This window comes from Photinus pyralis, unplaced genomic scaffold, assembly GCF_008802855.1.
Source record: "Photinus pyralis isolate 1611_PpyrPB1 unplaced genomic scaffold, Ppyr1.3 Ppyr1.4_LG8, whole genome shotgun sequence".
Lineage (NCBI taxonomy): Eukaryota > Metazoa > Arthropoda > Insecta > Coleoptera > Lampyridae > Photinus > Photinus pyralis.
Genome location: NW_022170819.1, coordinates 15,232,755 through 15,249,419, shown reverse-complemented (window position 1 = coordinate 15,249,419; position 16,665 = coordinate 15,232,755). Strand labels below are relative to the sequence as shown.

At 38.0% G+C, this 16,665-nt stretch overlaps 3 protein-coding genes across 4 annotated transcripts; 2 read left to right on the top strand and 1 right to left on the bottom strand.

Moving 5' to 3' along the window:
- The first annotated feature begins 1,210 nt into the window (after positions 1 to 1,210).
- On the top strand, positions 1,211 to 10,950 carry LOC116178102 (coiled-coil domain-containing protein 96). 2 transcript variants are annotated; one of them, XM_031497427.1, is made up of 9 exons: positions 1,212 to 1,675; positions 1,933 to 1,999; positions 2,053 to 2,127; positions 2,179 to 2,304; positions 9,307 to 9,423; positions 9,643 to 9,827; positions 9,881 to 10,141; positions 10,185 to 10,535; positions 10,578 to 10,950. In XM_031497427.1, the coding sequence occupies exons 1-9, from the start codon at positions 1,640 to 1,642 to the stop codon at positions 10,932 to 10,934; spliced, it is 1,575 nt and encodes a 524-aa protein (XP_031353287.1). In that variant the 5' UTR covers positions 1,212 to 1,639; the 3' UTR covers positions 10,935 to 10,950. The 2 variants fall into 2 exon arrangements, with proteins under 2 accessions (XP_031353288.1, XP_031353287.1); XM_031497428.1 differs by lacking the exon at positions 9,307 to 9,423 and having other exon boundaries at positions 1,211 to 1,675.
- A 1,714-nt stretch (positions 10,951 to 12,664) lies between these two features.
- LOC116178103 lies at positions 12,665 to 15,580 on the top strand. Its single transcript, XM_031497429.1, has 2 exons — positions 12,665 to 13,298; positions 14,774 to 15,580. The coding sequence occupies exons 1-2, from the start codon at positions 12,954 to 12,956 to the stop codon at positions 15,329 to 15,331; spliced, it is 903 nt and encodes a 300-aa protein (XP_031353289.1). The 5' UTR covers positions 12,665 to 12,953; the 3' UTR covers positions 15,332 to 15,580.
- Positions 13,792 to 16,634, bottom strand: LOC116178104 (protein ANTAGONIST OF LIKE HETEROCHROMATIN PROTEIN 1-like). The gene is made up of 3 exons (XM_031497430.1): positions 16,140 to 16,634; positions 15,574 to 15,886; positions 13,792 to 14,659 (listed from the first exon to the last, which is right to left on the bottom strand). Exons 1-3 carry the CDS (start codon positions 16,265 to 16,267, stop codon positions 14,423 to 14,425), a joined length of 678 nt encoding a protein of 225 aa, XP_031353290.1. The 5' UTR covers positions 16,268 to 16,634; the 3' UTR covers positions 13,792 to 14,422.
- Between the last annotated feature and the right edge of the window lie 31 nt (positions 16,635 to 16,665).

Sequence of the window (16,665 nt, the reverse complement as noted above, 5' to 3'; positions counted from 1 at the left end):
ACCGCCACATCCGTATTCACCGAGCGCTAATGAGATATTCGGCATGACATAATCCAATTAAAAGAGGGATTCCTCCCTGTCATGCATTGACCCACGCGTTCAAGGGTTTGTAGATCTAAGCAAAACAAAACAATGACGGTAGGTTTTCACGTTCATGCGATTTGTGCAAATAACTTGTGCATGCTTATTTGCGCAAATAAAACTGAACTTTTTAATTCGTTTGCACGGTCAGTCTAATTTGCCCAAAGTTCAAGAGTATCTCGTTTGTGAGCAGTTCACTTCTTATCGATGGACAACGAAGATGAAATTATTAGCGCTAGCTAGTATCTGTTGAATTAAAAAGCTAAAAATCCCAAAAAAGATACGATCAAGAAGGCCGCAAAAATGTTAAAGCTTCCCGTACGTGTACTACGCGATTGGTATAGAAGCTGCTCTTTACACGATCCAAGTACACCCGCGACTACGGTCACTCTATAGAGACAGTGTGGTCATATACGGTAATGTTATTTTATATTGATATAGTTGGGAGATTCTCGGTCTGTTGGCCAAATACACCGGATTGATGGAAATTAACCTGGCAACAAAGGTGATGAATTTACATTGCTGAACACAATTGTGGCAGCATTCTTGTAACCATAGCAAAATCGACTAATTCGCTTAAGCCAACCAGATCAATGATAAATTGGAAACAATATGGCCGACATATGGAGCATTATGGCCGCATTGTCTTCCTCTTAGTTAGACTTCTCTAAGTTCTTCCTACAGTCACTGTACCCACGACTACTGAACAGGTATCCCCTATCCGTGATCACCCATTTTGAATGAGAGCATAGTGCGAATAGCAATCAGGTCTTGGTATTCATGACTTTTTACTTCTTTTTCACATCAAATCACATTGTTATAATGAATGTGTTGAATGCCATACTTTCTAAAAGACTAGAACGAAGAGAACCGTTCTGGATCGAAAAAAATACGCAGAACCGAACCGTTATTTTTTTGTAGAACCGAAACCGGAACCGTTGTAAATATTTTCACTTAAATATAAACAGAACCAGAACCGATTTTTTATTTGGGTTCGGGTCCCTCTGGCACGAACGAGAAAATTCTTTTTGCCCTTTCAAAGGCAGAATATAAAATACTATAAAGATAAAAATTGCAAAAAAACCACCCGTTGGTTAACAAAACTCAGAAACTGAACTAAAAATTCAAAAATAGAATGTTCGTTGAAAATTGATCTTTACAATACCTATATTCATATTTCCCAATCTATTCTTACGATCCCAACACTTTTTAAATGAAAATGTTTCTGTGTTCTGTTGATGAAGTGTTTTTTAAAGTTTTGTTTATTGTTTCTATTATACCTTCACCCCTTCTTTTACTAAAAGGGCTGCTAGGTACCGGTTACATCAGTTACAATTTGCAGATGAAGCTATAACATAGGTATAAGACTTTCACAGCAAACTTTATGAAAGTCGCCATGCCAACAAGAATCAATAAATCGCTCATAATAGGTGCGTTATTATACCTACCTCATCACACCTATCGCTGTGCAAATTTACTGCATAATATGTATATGTAGAAGCACGCTGACGTCAAAGTGACAAATTATCCATTACTGGTATACCACGAAAATACCGAAATGGAGGGCGAAGAAGAATTTCAAATTGTTGAACAGGTAAGTTGATGTAGTTTGCTTTAAACACTTGGAAGGGTTGTGTCACAAACCTGTTGAATTAGTTACCGTATACACCTTGAATATCGGGAACCAACCCTTAAAGCATCATTGATGGTAGTGAAAAACTGAAAAGAGACAATTTGACACTTCTTAAGCGCTTTGGTCTTCAATTCCAATAAAATTAAACGCATATTCATTACCACAATCTGAAAAATGACGGTTCTGTACATTTGTGAAAATGTAAACATTTTTTTAAGGTTCAATCGGCCGAAACTCTTCCAGTAATCGAGGTTGAGGAGCTCAATCCCGAAGGATATGGAATCGGTACGGTTCTTTTTACAAATATGTACCTACATGAGTAACCCATTTTATATTAGACGATTTTCAACCTACCGCCGTATTTGAAGAAAACAAAGATTTGGACGCTATCCCACCTACTGATGCCGATACAGGTAGCGATAAAAATGGGTGACACCCACTAGACCCGTGTTTCTGTTTTTTAGAAGAAACCTCAAAACCAGAAGACCAAGCTCCTGATACGGAACAAGCTGTAGCCGAAGCAGTGACCGAAGCAGTGGCCGAACCAGGTGAAACGCCGGACGCTGAAGAGTCGGCGAAAGTGGTTGAAGGTAAATTGCAAGACAGCAGTCCACTCTTCTGAGTAGGGCGATACCATATTTTGCTAAGCAGCAGCAATTTGCACAAAAATTTGGATTTAGGTTCTACCATAGAGTAAATATATTATTTACTCTATCGTTCTACTTACCCTTTACTTAAAAGTTGACCCACTGTTGGAGGTTGCTTTTACTCTGAGGTGGATGCCACCCATTCTCGTATCATTGAAAATAGGTCCGGAAATTCATAGATTGGCTTAATTCTAAGCAAATTTCGTTATATAAAGTTTTTTATGTTCGACTCGATCATAATACGCTGAGTTATGACACTGTTTAGCGTCCATTAATCTGCTACTTTATTGGACTAGTCCATAATGATAAAGTAATTTGGACTCCTGTCACTTGTCAATTTCTTTGGAAAATGCATTTTAAAATTACGATCTGTTTTAAAGAAGAAGTACACGGAACAGAATGCTATAATTTAAAGAACACATATCTATATTATATATAGGTACTCAATTAATGTTAATAACACAGTTGTTGGTAATGTTAATTCCCGATGTACCTTTTTGATGCAATATTTCGGTGGTCTCTACGGCTTTTAAATTTCTGAACGAAGAATTTGCCATAACGATTCCCGTTCCCAAAATTTTGCTGGCAACACTAATTTTAGAATTGTCAGATCTCTGTCAGAATCTCCTTTTCTTTTGAGGTAAGGAATTAGGCTGGGAAATTTGCTTATATCCACTCCCTCATTTAAATTAATTGTCGATCGTAACATCGAGTACTTACTCCATAAAGAAGAACTTTTATAGGAGACCAACTCACTAAAGTACGCCAATATACAGTCTTCCGTGGTGCAATTGATTTTCTTCCCCTAGTACCACCTTCTGTATTCCCTGTATGCCGCCTCGTATACAGTTTTTGATTTGCTTGGTAAAAGCATTTCTCTGGCATTGCAGGCTAATTGTTGTATACTGTTGGACCCATCAATTTCTTCTGGACTCATCTTGGGATTCATAATTAGGTACAGAGAATTAGTTAATACCCAACGAAATTGACACTAGGTACACATCAACAGATTTTTTTCCAAACAACACGTATCTATGACAACACAAAAGGCACACTATGTTATTTCTGGTTATTAAATAGTGAAATCTATACCAAGTTTCAGCAAATTTTCAATACATACATGAACTACATTTTCCGAGTCGAACATAAAGCTAAGTATGTTACTCGTACATAATCAGACTTTATTATCTCGTCTTTTTTATTGGCCTCGCGCGCAAGCGCGCTCTGCCAATAAATTCGACTCGTCCACTAAAGTCATAGATTATGTACTTGTAACATAAATAGCTATTCTGAAAACCTAATAAGTACTTTTCGAACTATTCGCGAGTGAAGGTGTCAATTTTACAACCAAAAACCCACGTTTTCAGACGGTTTTTCACGAATAATTCGCAAAGTAAGTATTTGATCGAAAAAGCATTCTTAGTAAAAATGTAGTTTATAAAACAAAGAAAAAAAGAATGGCGGGTTTATGCTGTACTAAGTAGGCTCAATACAAAGCAAACATATGCCGATGTTTTTAGCGCATTTTTGCAAATTTATTTGTAAAAAGTAGCTTTTAATCTCACTTGGCTGGCTGGCTGGCTGGCTGGCTGGCAGCAAATGTGGGCGCGTAGAAGAACTCTTGTAGAAAGGCAACGGGTGTACGTGTATCTACAGGGCCGTGAAATTTGTCAACCTTAGGGACATGGCTACATGATGTGGGGTTGGCGACATCTGGGCGTCATCCTCGAGCGTAGTATACTAACGTGAAGGTTTTTCAGTTTTTTCCTATCTTCTACTACAGTTTTGGTCCGATTCTTTTCAAATTGGTGTCGTCGGAAAGATGTTGTAAACGCGCACAACTCCTGCGTGGCGGAATTTTGTTTTTTGTCCTAGGGGCGAAATTAACGACCTTTTGCGAGGCGCGCGCGCGCCTTCGAGAACTAGTCAACTTCGGGCGCCTTTTACCTTCCGTTGCGAACTCACGCGGTTTAACGTTTCGTAAATCTCGAATCGCTGTCTCTCTTTCTCGTGTCGCCAATAGAAGTGAATTGCGAGTGAACGGGACGTCGGAAGTGGTACCGTCAAAGGGAATGTGGTAGCCCGCGACACGATCTTACTGATGGTGGAGTCAAAACTTTAAAAGCAAATTGCGGGTGCGCGCGGAAAGTGGGAAGCGGTTAGTGAATGTAGTAGCCTTCGACAAGATCTGTTATTGATGGTTGAGTCGAAAGTGGCTAATAGAATACTGATCTGCCACATAAAAATGCGCTGAAGTCCCTTCGATCTCAAACGAGGACTTTGATAATTTTTTATAAAAAGACCATAACATCAAAACTAAGTAAGTTACCTATAGCGAAAATAATGTCAGTAGGTATTTATTTTTTCAGCAACAAAAAGAAATGTAAAAATCGCCCTCTGAAAATAATGGTTACTTTATTTATGTAAGTACTATCATTGACAAAAGTAATGACCGCGTAATAGGTAAACTTTAAGGCTGGACAGTACATACAGAACGGAGTATGTAAAGTTTTAAACTTTTAAGTTGTTTTTCCAAGATAACTTATCTATAAATGAAGTTGGAACAATTTCCAAAATTGAGAAATTAAGTTCGTAAACTTAATATCTAGGCAATAACCGGAAAATTTATTCCTTTATTCTTTTCTAAAATATGACACCAGAACAGCCCTCGACGTTACACTTAAAAAAGATTATTTTAAAACATTTTACTAAACCCTGGCGTTATTGTCTAGCTAGCTCAAGCATTCACCTTTCACAGGAATATTCTTCACTCAGAATTCAAATATCGTGGAACGAAATCAAGCGTTTTCGGCCAACCGAACAGGTGTACTGTCCAACCTGAACATCATAAACAACCAACATACCTATCACATCGGGTTCCGTCGGTTTTTTCAAGGAGGAGTACCTTAATTTGTTGGTTCGCATTTCCAATACCTTCAATATACGAGTATTCAAATGTCGGTTGGGTATGCTGCAGGATCGCCGTGAATTAGGCATCAGGTACCATAAAAACTTCAGTTTGCTGTTAAATAGCTCGTTTTGTTTCCATTTAATTATTCAAAGAAGGAGCTCTTAAGATATTATGGCTACGTCTAAATTTTCAATTATCCAACAAGGTTTTTGTTTTTAGCGTACCTATTTTAATAAACCGCGTGTAAGTGGATCTAGAGAACCGGCAGAGCAGTGTGATTCTACGGGATCATTGGATTTGAGTTTTGACCCAACATTACATAGTGGCAACTGATGCGCAAAGTTGGAACCGAATCGAGCCAAGCTTTTACCAGTTATCGCGTGTTCACAATTCCACAGACAGACAGACGCCATCGATTCCCCTAAAAAAACTTGTCTCGCTTTGCTCTGCCACTTTTAATAAAACTTAACTAGGAAGGTTAATGTAGAATATTATATTTTTTGAAATCGGAAAGGAAAGATCTATTTAATTTTTAAAAAATATACAGGGCGTTGCTTTAAAAATGTACCAACTTTGCTTTTTTTTTAAATTTTGCGATATTCATTTGCGCTTTTACCTTAAGTTTTCTGACGATTTATGATAAACCTCAGAACTTTCGTATATGAAGTTTTTGTCTATCTCTTATAATAAACGCGCTGCGCTCTGTCTAAACTAAATATACCATAAACCTATCAACTTTTGTTTTTTTATAAGCTACATTTTTACTAAGAATGATTTTGTCTATTAAGGTTGGGATTTCGCCTACTAATTTTATATGGCATAACACCTCTTACAATTTCTAGCCGATTTCGAAAACCGCACAATTTTTCGTAATGAGGAAAGGCTTAATATAACAATTAGACCTTCAACTATGCCTTAAACATATTTTCGGTTCGTACAATTCGCGGGAAATATTATAAAACAAGGGAATTCTGATTCGTATTTTGTCGGAAGTAAAATTGTAATAAAACAATGCCAGGGACATGAATTCAACTACAAATTTCTTTAAGGCATGCTTTAAGTATTGTAGAATGGTAAACACTCAACAGTTTTGAAGTTCTTGTTGTGGTTTTTCTTATTCCTTGGAAATAGTAAAATCATATTTTTCTTGCTGATCGCCATTAAAATACCGTTGTTCAAAACCTAAATCGCGTTTTTTGTGCCGATTACGTTGAAATACAGTGTGGCTATTCTTAGATAGGTGACTGTTGTAGTTACGCTAGTCGTTTTAAGGTACCAGTGCAGTTTAAAGAAAAAACTTTTGTCCTTTACTAAGAGTACTTCTCTTTTCAGGGAATCCCAGCCTTAAAGTAGGTACTGTAACCTATATTCCAGAAATACCGATAGGCATCGAGGCGCCATAAAAGATTGGTTGTTAATTAATTGCAAATAACCCCCGGTACAGGGTTAACTTTGAACAAGAGGATAAGTAACGCCTAAATCCAAATTCATGTAAAAATTGGTGCTGTTTACCAAAATTATACGAGAAAACAGTAATTGATTGGACTATATTTAGCAAATTGATATGTAGTATCCGGTATGACACAGTACCCTATATTTTCAATTGGCGTATTATTTATGCACTTATGTCCTTCACATTTTGGAAATTTACAGAGAGTGGGTAAGTATGAGTAGGTATGTAGATAGGGAGACATGTACTTGGATTAGTTTCAAGTGTAGTGTTTTTATTTAAAATAGAGTGATCAACTGTAGGTACATGTAATCACAATGTAGGTAGGTGCACATTATCGATGGGATCAGTGATATCTACTTATAATAAGGGTTTTCATTTCACTTCTTATCACCGTGACTAATTATGATAAGAAACTATTTTTGTACACAAGGTTAAAGGATACCTACCTGTTGACCTAATATGCGGGATACGAAAGAAAAATCTTAGTCTGTAAAGGGTGCAAAAATAGTTCGAGATTCGAGTATCTTACATGGTAGGTATTATGTATAGTACCAGGGAGCGAGTCCAGGGACTACTACCTCAAAAATCAAAAGTTTGGCCACCCCTGTTCAATATATAAAGGGTGCTCTCATTATTTTGCATGATTTTTTAAATTTTCTTTGTTGTGTTAACGTGGGCGAGTGATCTTCAAATACGGTCCTAACTCTTTAAATGCCTTTGAAAACTCAAGGCGCCTATTAGTTCGTACTTCATGACGCCCCACGTCTCCTTCCTTTATGCTTTCTGACTTTACTCTCATTTAATCCATCTTCCTGTCGGTCTGCTCCTCATTTTTTAACGTTTGCTCAAATTTACCCCGCGCTACATCTTCTTCAGGCCTTCTTAACATTGTAATTTTGATTTTTATATGACTTTTACGTGTTGTTCTTACATTATCTTTTCTTCAAGCCTCATCTTTGCTCATCCTTTTAGCCCGTATGCTTCCCTTTTTTACACATGGTTTCTTGCAATTTGTTTCCTTCGCGCCCATTTCACGCCTACTTTGTTTGCACCTCTCTCCTACACACGTCTTCCTTTACATCCATTTTCTTTACGTTCTTTCACACGTTCATTACCTCTGTCACACTTGAGCGAAAAAAAGCAACCTTTTAAAAATTATAATTTTTAATTGGTTGGAGGCTGATACCCGTCTTTTACAAAACCCACTGGATAGAAGAGCAGAAGCAATTGAAAACAAACTTCTCCAGAACTAAACAAAACAAGTATAAATTGTGCACAACTCTTGTACAGATAAAACGCATTTTTTAACCGAAATAGCTTTTGTTTTGACATCATCAATGGATATAGTTCTTGCAGACGTCTTGTGAGTACCCTCTCCCGACAATCCGTTCTTGAGGTGTAAGGGAATATACCCGATCACGATAAGAGGTCGAGGAGGAGGGCTATGGTTTTTAGAAATTAATTCCTTTCGTTGAGACCTTTCATTAGAGTACCATGAAGGATAAAACTAGTTCCACCCCCCTCCCCCTACCTTGATAAGAGGACAGAAAGAAGGGCAGTAGTTGGTAGAAAACGGTTCCTTTCGTTGAGACCTTGAATTAGAATACAATGAGAGATAAAATTAATTTTTAACCCCCCACCCCCACCCTCAGACCCCCCGCTCACTGATCTCGAAAAAGAGTCGCACGGGAAAGTTATAGTTTGTACAAACCAATTTATTTCGATTAAACCTTTCATTAGAATACCATGAAGGGCAGAACATGTGCCCCCCCCCTTCCCCATTTTCTAAAGGTTAACTTGGCAACACTAAAGGCATGCGTATGCAAAATCTGCACGTTTGACTTTCAAAAACATCATCTTAGGGAATAATTCGTGGGGGGGTCTACCTACTGCAAACAATTCCAGGACTCTAGGACCAAACGCAAACAATAGCACATTTTTTTTTAATTCTTAAAAAATGCGCTAAAAATATCAAACAGAGATTTTGCAGCTATTGATAATTACCAATGGGCCACAACAGCAGCTAATTTCCGCAATTCCGAAATAATTACCGAACTACGGAATTAACCCAAAAAAGATGCTGTGGGGTTCTGGTTATTGGTATATCGGAATCCTCCTATTAGAACTCAAATTTGTACAAATCAGAGGATAGTAATGCATTTTGTCATTCCTGAGCACCTAACCAAGCTTGAACGCAAATACCAATCTTGTCCGCCACTTTGTGCCGCTCTATCCGTCCATGACCAATACTCATTTTTTATAATTGTTTTAATTCCTTTTTTAATTTAGGTATAGGTATACCTAATTTTAAGTTAATTATATGTATTCAAATATTTCGCGGCATCCTTATGAAGTGCTTGCGGCACCCACTTTGAGAACCACCGCGCTATAGTACCTATACCATGTGTTTTAAAAACTCCCATACCCCTGGGAGTAGAGGGTGCTAACACGGTGGTGCAAAAATCTCATTGCTATTAGGACACTGAATAATACGATAAATACAAAAAGAATTTTTGTTTCTAAAGGCACTATAAAGGAACACATTTTAGATATTATCATTTGTAATACACATAATTTTTAGATGTCAACGAAGGAAGAGTGTCAATCCTGCAGAGAAAATCTAAAGAAAAACGTCGTGATTCTGAAATGGGGCCCATCTCCAAAGAGAGTCTCCTGATGGATCAGTTTGCATTGATTTGTAAACCAATTAGAGTAAAAGCAGCGACCACTAGGCCCATATGATACTAAGGTCCCGGACCCCACAATTCAAACTTTTTGTCATCGTACCCCTCTCTCGGTCCATCCATGCGATAACGCTTGAATGGAATTAGGTACCTTACAATCATTCCGAACCTAGTGGTGGCTAGCTTTCACCACATAGGTACATTCCATTGACCACAAGCTACAATTTTTCTAGCTCCCGAAGAAGAGGAGGAGGAAGAAGAAGAAGAAGAAGAGCAAGAAGAAGTAGAACAATACATCCCAATCGACCGCGAACCGTACTATGCACGCTACAAGCTACTAATTCCAGAACGCAACTCCAAAAAGGTCAAAAATAACCTACTACATCGCAAAATGGCGGAATACTTCAAAAAGAAGAAGGTATACGAGAATAATCACCGCGTAGATATAATCGATTCAATCTTACTCCACAGATGGAGCACGTACTCAAGGAAACGGACCAAGACGTCGACTCCCAACAGAAATACGAAAAAAAGCTGCAAGCGCTGGCGGAATTCAAAATCTTAGAGGCACGCGAAAGGAACAGTACAGCGAACGAACTGGACGACATGCGCGCACAAAGAGATGAACAGCTCGCTCTTCTCAACCACCAGTTTGACGCGATGCAAAGTAGGGAGAAGGAAGTTGGCAGCGGTCTCATCAACACCAAAACTGGAAGAGAAATTCCGACGAAGGTAGGAACGCCTTACATTTGCATCGCTTATAATAAGAGTTTAGTTAGTAGAACAACTGATAAAAAGGCAAAAGGATAAGACGACCGAAATTGCAAGTAAGCGTCTCGCTTACATCAAATTGAGAGACCGCGTAGGCGAGAAAAAGGATGCCCTGCACAAGCTGGATGTGATCGGTGAAGATTTGCATTTGATAGACTACGAGCAGTTGCAAATCGAGCATGCGAGCTACACTGACAAGGTAAAAGAACGTGATGCAGAACTAATCAGGCTGAGATTCAAATGTTCCGGTTCGATGCAATGCCTTGCGCACGTTAGGGAGAAATGCGCCGCGCTTCAAATGGATATGCAACAGTTGAAGGAGCAGTACGAAGATGTGGGGAGTGAAGCAGATGATGTAAGTGTTCAATTTATGCTCGCAATTACGCTTGGTTTTCAGTGTAGGGAGCGATTAAATTGTGTAAAACAAGAACGGGACAATTATCGCACGAGCATTCGTCGATTGGTTGACGATTCGGGTTTGCTGACGAAACCGAAATTACTATCGCACATGGAACAGTCGTTGGAGGAAGTGAAAATGTTGGATCCGCGCATTGACGAGTACAAACGACATTTCGAAATGACCGAGCAGGCGTTAAAGGCGATCAAAGATAACTTGGCTAATAATCGCACGAGGAATAGTACCTCGTCCCAATCATCAGAAATAACGAAGGGCAGGAAAAGTTACAAAGGGCGGCCAACTTTGTTTATTCCAATGCTACCACCCGCTTCTTCTGATGTATGCAATTACAAATAAATTCATTTCACTTTAAATAACTGACTAATCCATTCCTTTGATCTTGATGGCTACCTTACCAACCTAATCTTAATTGATCAAATAAGTATCTGAAGATGCTATAATCTGTGGTATTAAAAAGCTCAATACAGCTGGTTCGATATATGGTTCGGACCAAATTCCGTCATTTTTTATAAAAGATTGTGGCAACGTATTAACTCGTCCACTTCTACACATTTATAATTTGGCTTTGAAACAGGTGTATTTTTCCCGACATATGGAAAACTGCCAAGGTGTGCTCAATATTAAAATCCGGAACGAATTCGAAAATTGAAAACTATCGACCGATTTCCATCCATCAAATTCAACAGCAGCTGTCGCAACACCAACATGGATTTGTTAGGAAAAAGTCAACCATATCGAATCTTGCAGCATTCTCCCAGATTTTCTCAGAAATTATTGACGAACAAGATCAAATATGGATGTCATTTACACAGATTTTCAGAAGGCGTTTGATCAAATTGACCATGCTATAATTTTGAATAAATGAATTGATTATGGATTTTGTGTTGGTCTAGTAGTAGAATAAAAATGAATTTTTTCAAATAATTTACTCAGTATTCTGTAGGTGATCGATTTCGAACCTACCGATTCATCGTTAGACCTATAGGCTGAAATATGAAAAACGTACAACTCATTTTTATTCTACAACTTCATCAACAAATAATTAAAAATGGAGCAGTACATCATCAAAAAATCTTAAGATCATACTTGTTAAACCGAACCTTTGAATATAAAATATATATTCAAAGACCGAACCCAATATGTCGGGTATAATGGCTATTAATCTGTACCATTTTACTGCAACTTCAGGTGTGTCCCAAGGATCCAATTTGGGTCCTCTACTATTTTTAAAATTTATTAATGACTTGTCCCGTCGTATATCGTCGCATAAGCTGTTGTTCGCCGACGATCTCAAAATTTTTTCTCAGATCATCTGCAGAGCCGATATCGTTAAACTTCAACATGATTTGGAATCCCTACAGGAATAATGCGCCGATCTAACAAACTAAATTTGAATGTTTCGAAATAATCCAAGACAATGACTTTTTCTCGTAAACGTAATCAACTGCAGTACGACTACACTGTAGCTAGCACCTTTGAATATAAAATATAGTTCAAAGCTGGCACTGTATATTGGAAAGGGTGAAAATAATCAAGACTTAGGAGTATACTTTGACTTTCCTACCACATAAACGACATGGTAAAACGCTCAACTCCGCTTTTACCGATACGTATACCATGAAGGCTCTCTATACATCCTTGGTTAGGAGCAAATTAGAGTATGGAGCGTTGATTTGGTTCCCTCTGTATGTAAAATACGCTGAAGCAAATGAATACATCCAGCGGCGTCTTGTTAAATACCTATATAGGTACCTACTACAGGAAAGAGTATCCGCCCAAGGAGTTTTCTCGGCAGATAATGTGTCAACGGTTTGAGCTGCTGTCCCTTAAAACTAAACGTCTCTGTCTTACTGTCTATAATTTCTGTATAATCTCTTAAATAATAAAATTGATTGCACGTCTGTGCTCGGGAAAATTGGATTCTGCCTCCCACGTTTGTCCTCAGGATGGCCAGCACCATTTTCCTCACACCGCGGGTGGTGAACTAAGAAGGACGCTCTACGTTAAAGGAATTTTAAATGGAAATACATGCACCGAAAAGAGATATCAATAGGTAAGTTATTAAGCCTTGTTCCCACGGCGCGTGGCTCGTCGAGCCTCGTCCGGAGATCGGCGAGCCACGCGCCGTGGGAACACAAAAGTTCGTGGTTCGCCGAGCCGGCTCGTACAGGCGCGTGTAGGCTCGCCCGTATCCGTTCATTGTCGGTACATCAAAGGCCTGTGGCTGGGCATATCACGAGTCACAGATCAGATGCGTGTAGTGTTCCAACGGGCGCGTATAGTTTTCGTTTAAATAATAGTAGTATTTTTTAAGTGCTATATAGAAAGTATTTTAAGTAGTGTTTTGAATTGAAAATGGAGTGGACAAATGAGTTGGTCCTGGAGTTTCTGGAGTTGTACGAAGCGGAACCTCTCATTTGGAACCCGGGATGTGCTGACCACAAAGACCGGAATAAGTGCTTTGATGCGTGGAAAGGAATCCAAGAAAAGTTCAGCGTCAGCGTTCCAATTGGTGAACTAAAGAAGAAGAAGGACAATTTGATGGCAACTTTTAGGAAGCTGGCGACTAAGGTGAAGAATAGTAAAGTAACTGGGGCTGGAACTAATGATGTTTTCAAGCCAGATTGGTTCGCATACGAGAAAATGGGATCGTTTTTGCATACAATATACACACCAAGGAAAACGCAAACATTAGAGGAGGTAAGTGTTGAGGACATGTTATTTTTTTATTTTAATAGAAAATTAGATCTTGTACAATAGACTAGTAGAACTAGCTAGGGAATGAGAAATTTCATAAATGCTAATTGTAATCATGAAGATTGCCAATATTTCTCAATGAGATAAAGCATCTTTGGACTGCTGTTTCAGACTCTTTTGCTCCTTGCTGACGAGGACTAATAGTCCGAAACAGCTGTCCAAGGATGCTTTATCTCATTGAGAAATATTGGTAATCTTCATTATAAAAATACTGGTTTGTTACAAACTACATTAATTATTATTTATTGTTTATTTTCTTTTATTTTTGATCGTTTTCGTCCTTATCAGACATCTTCAGAAAATTCTGAAACACAAAAAAATAGAATAAAAATGAAATATACAATGGAAAATGAAGTAAAAACAATAAATAATTAATGTAGTTTGTAACAAACAAGTATTTTTATTTTTATAATAATGACTACATACACCCAAAATGTATTATATTTAATCTTCATTATAATAATATACAGAGGATCCACTGTAATTAACAGTACTTGTCTTGCCAAGATAATTTACCACTTGTTGTGAAATAAGCCGCAAAGGCGTCACGAATATTCTTCGCATCTTTGCCTGCGTTCCTAGGTACCTTCTTTAAGGACAAGAAGGATGTCATTCCATTTGCATCTTTTCTCCACGATCCCTCAATTATTTCACCATCGACTTCAGTGTCAAACGTACCAGGAGGAGTATAGGATGCGGTGGCTGTTGGACTTCGCCTTAGGTAGTTGTGCAAGAGGACGCATGCAAGGGTAACATTGCTCACTTTATCAGGCTCTAAAGCCATTGGTCTCCTGAACACACGGAACACTGATGACAATATACCGAAAACATTTTCAACAACTCGCCGTGCACGAGACAACCGGTATCCAAAAGTTCTGTGGGGACTTCCTTTTTCATGAGTTCCAGGATATGGCTTCATCATACGCCGACTCAAGGCAAAAGCTGAATCACCAATGAAGACATACGGTAATGGTTCATCAATTGAAGGCAGCTTCCTATCACTAGGCAAATCCAGTTCATCCTTTTGTAACTTAGAGTATAAAGACGTATTGTTGAACACTCCTCCATCACTGATCCGGCCTTTGGCATCCAATGTCCACAAATATGAAAGGATAGTTGGCATCTACTACTGCTAGAAGTACCACACTAAAGGTCCCTTTATAATTGTAGAATTCTGATTCCGTGTTCTTTGGGCACTCAATAACGATATGCTTCCCATCGATTGCGCCTAAACAATTAGGAAAGTTCCATATCTTCTCGTAGTCTTGTGCTATTTTCAGCCACTCTTCTTCGTTTGAGGGCAACTGAAAAAAATAAAAAATTAAACAGTAGTCAGTAGTCCTATAACTTTTGAACGGCTAGGAATTTTGAGGTTCTGTTTTTGAGGTATATTTTTAATAAGAACACTCTTTTTTCAGGTACTGACAGACGAAGAGGACTTTGATGTTGCATCACCTGCTGAAGACACTACAACAACTAATGAAAGAGTTAATTTGCAAGCAAATACTGAGCCTCCTGTTGAGACTGGTAGCACAGTTGAACCCGAGGAAAGTCAGCCTCCAGGTGTCAAAAAAAGGAAAGTCGTGCAGCCAAAGATCATTGAAAAGAGTATGAATGACGCTTTTACATTGTTGAAACAAGTTGCTAACAAACCGAAGGCAGTAGAAACAAAGGATGAAAGCTCATTATTTTGCGAGTTGCTGATTTTAAAATTGAGAGCGCTAGATAATGAGACTCGAGAACTCGCTATGCATGACATTGACAATTTAATGTTCTCTTATAAGAAATCCACCAGTCAGCCGCCATATTGGTCTCAAATCTACCAGCAACCGGGATCCAATGCTCACTCATTCAGTCATAGTCGGAGTCAAACACCTGCGTCATCACATACTGGATCTGTACATTCTGCATCTTCGTATAACATTCCAACAGCAACTTCAATGGGAGTGCTTACCACCGCCCCTCCAAATGAGTAATGACAGTAACGTGTCAATGACCACTGCAGCTGACTTCTTTACAAATTTCTCAGAAATTGAAAGACTATAGATTTTAAAAATATGTTTGAACAAAATAATAAAAAATTCAATTAAATTCAATATTTTAAATATTCAATATTTTTTCAACTTTAAAATTATTATTATTTTTTTTTTTTTTTTTAGAATACTTTGTTTATACTACCGAGATGAGACTATTATAATTCTACAAAATAAATATGTACCTCCACTTCGTCTTTCAGTTCTTGTATTATGGCCAGACACACGTCATCAACACATCTGGAGATGGTTTGCTTTGAGACCTTGAATAAGTAGGATAAACTTGCAAAAGAATCGCCTGTGGCGAAAAATCGTAATGCTATCGCTAGTCTTTCTTGACTGGGAACACATTTTCTCATGTTGGTATCCTGTTTCGCTATGAATGGCCCGATTCTGCTCAACAAATTTTCAAAATCAGTAGCTGTCATTCGGCAAAAATTCTCAAATCTGCCTGATGGTTGGCTTCTCAGATCGCACAGCATATTGCTAGCATTGTACCTACAAACAATAAGAAAGAGAAATAAATTTATACTTTTTTTTTTGCAGAATTTTTAAAAGCGCTTTAAAACGGCAATAGAAGGAGTAGCTTAAAAGTTAAAAATTAGAAAATGTTGGGCGATTACAATACTTTCCTTAATATAGGTATAGGAAGTAATGTCAAAAAATCTGGTGTGAACATCACACGACTTTCCTACTTATGAGGAGATAAGGAAAGTAAAAACAAATAAAAGCAAGTCGACTCAATACGTACCTTTCACGACTTTTATTCAGTGCTCCCATCCACCAACGCCTCTTTTTCTTTTTCTTCAATAAGCACTGACCGCTCAGCAATATATAATAAGCGGCTAAGGCACACACTTCCTCATCATCGCTATTCATATTTTATTTAAAAAAAAAACAAAAACAATCCGTTTAGTTTCAAAAAAGAAGTTTTAAATGACGAGCCATATAATTCGACAGTTTTTCAATTTGACAATTGCGGATGCTTAAATCTACAGGTCATGGCTACATGATTTTCTGAGTTCATTTTATTTTGGGAATTTTTGATAAAATAATGAGAAAATACAAATAAAACTTAACTAATTCGCATTTAGTTAGATGAGAAAAAAATCTTCTTTCCAGTGGTGCCATTATGAAACACGGCGGACATAGAAAGGATAAAAAAGAGGTTATGAGTGGGGGGGAAACGCGTTACCATTGACTGTGGCAAAATAAAGTGACATTGCCAAGTCAACCTAACTGACATGCGTGCTACGCTATCTCCCACCACCGCTACA

Excerpts from the sequence above, each read along its gene's own strand:
- LOC116178104 (XM_031497430.1), bottom strand. The coding sequence starts at position 16,267 with ATGAATAGCGATGATGAGGAAGTGTGTGCCTTAGCCGCTTATTATATA. Across the intron at positions 15,887-16,139 it reads CTGAATAAAAGTCGTGAAAG|GTACAATGCTAGCAATATGC; the intron begins GTACGTATTGAG and ends TATTGTTTGTAG. Across the intron at positions 14,660-15,573 it reads AACTGAAAGACGAAGTGGAG|TTGCCCTCAAACGAAGAAGA; the intron begins GTACATATTTAT and ends TATTTTTTTCAG.
- LOC116178102 (XM_031497427.1), top strand. The coding sequence starts at position 1,640 with ATGGAGGGCGAAGAAGAATTTCAAATTGTTGAACAG. Across the intron at positions 2,305-9,306 it reads GTCGGCGAAAGTGGTTGAAG|ATGTCAACGAAGGAAGAGTG; the intron begins GTAAATTGCAAG and ends CATAATTTTTAG. Across the intron at positions 10,536-10,577 it reads TGGGGAGTGAAGCAGATGAT|TGTAGGGAGCGATTAAATTG; the intron begins GTAAGTGTTCAA and ends CTTGGTTTTCAG.
- LOC116178103 (XM_031497429.1), top strand. The coding sequence starts at position 12,954 with ATGGAGTGGACAAATGAGTTGGTCCTGGAGTTTCTGGAGTTGTACGAA. Across the intron at positions 13,299-14,773 it reads AAACGCAAACATTAGAGGAG|GTACTGACAGACGAAGAGGA; the intron begins GTAAGTGTTGAG and ends CTCTTTTTTCAG.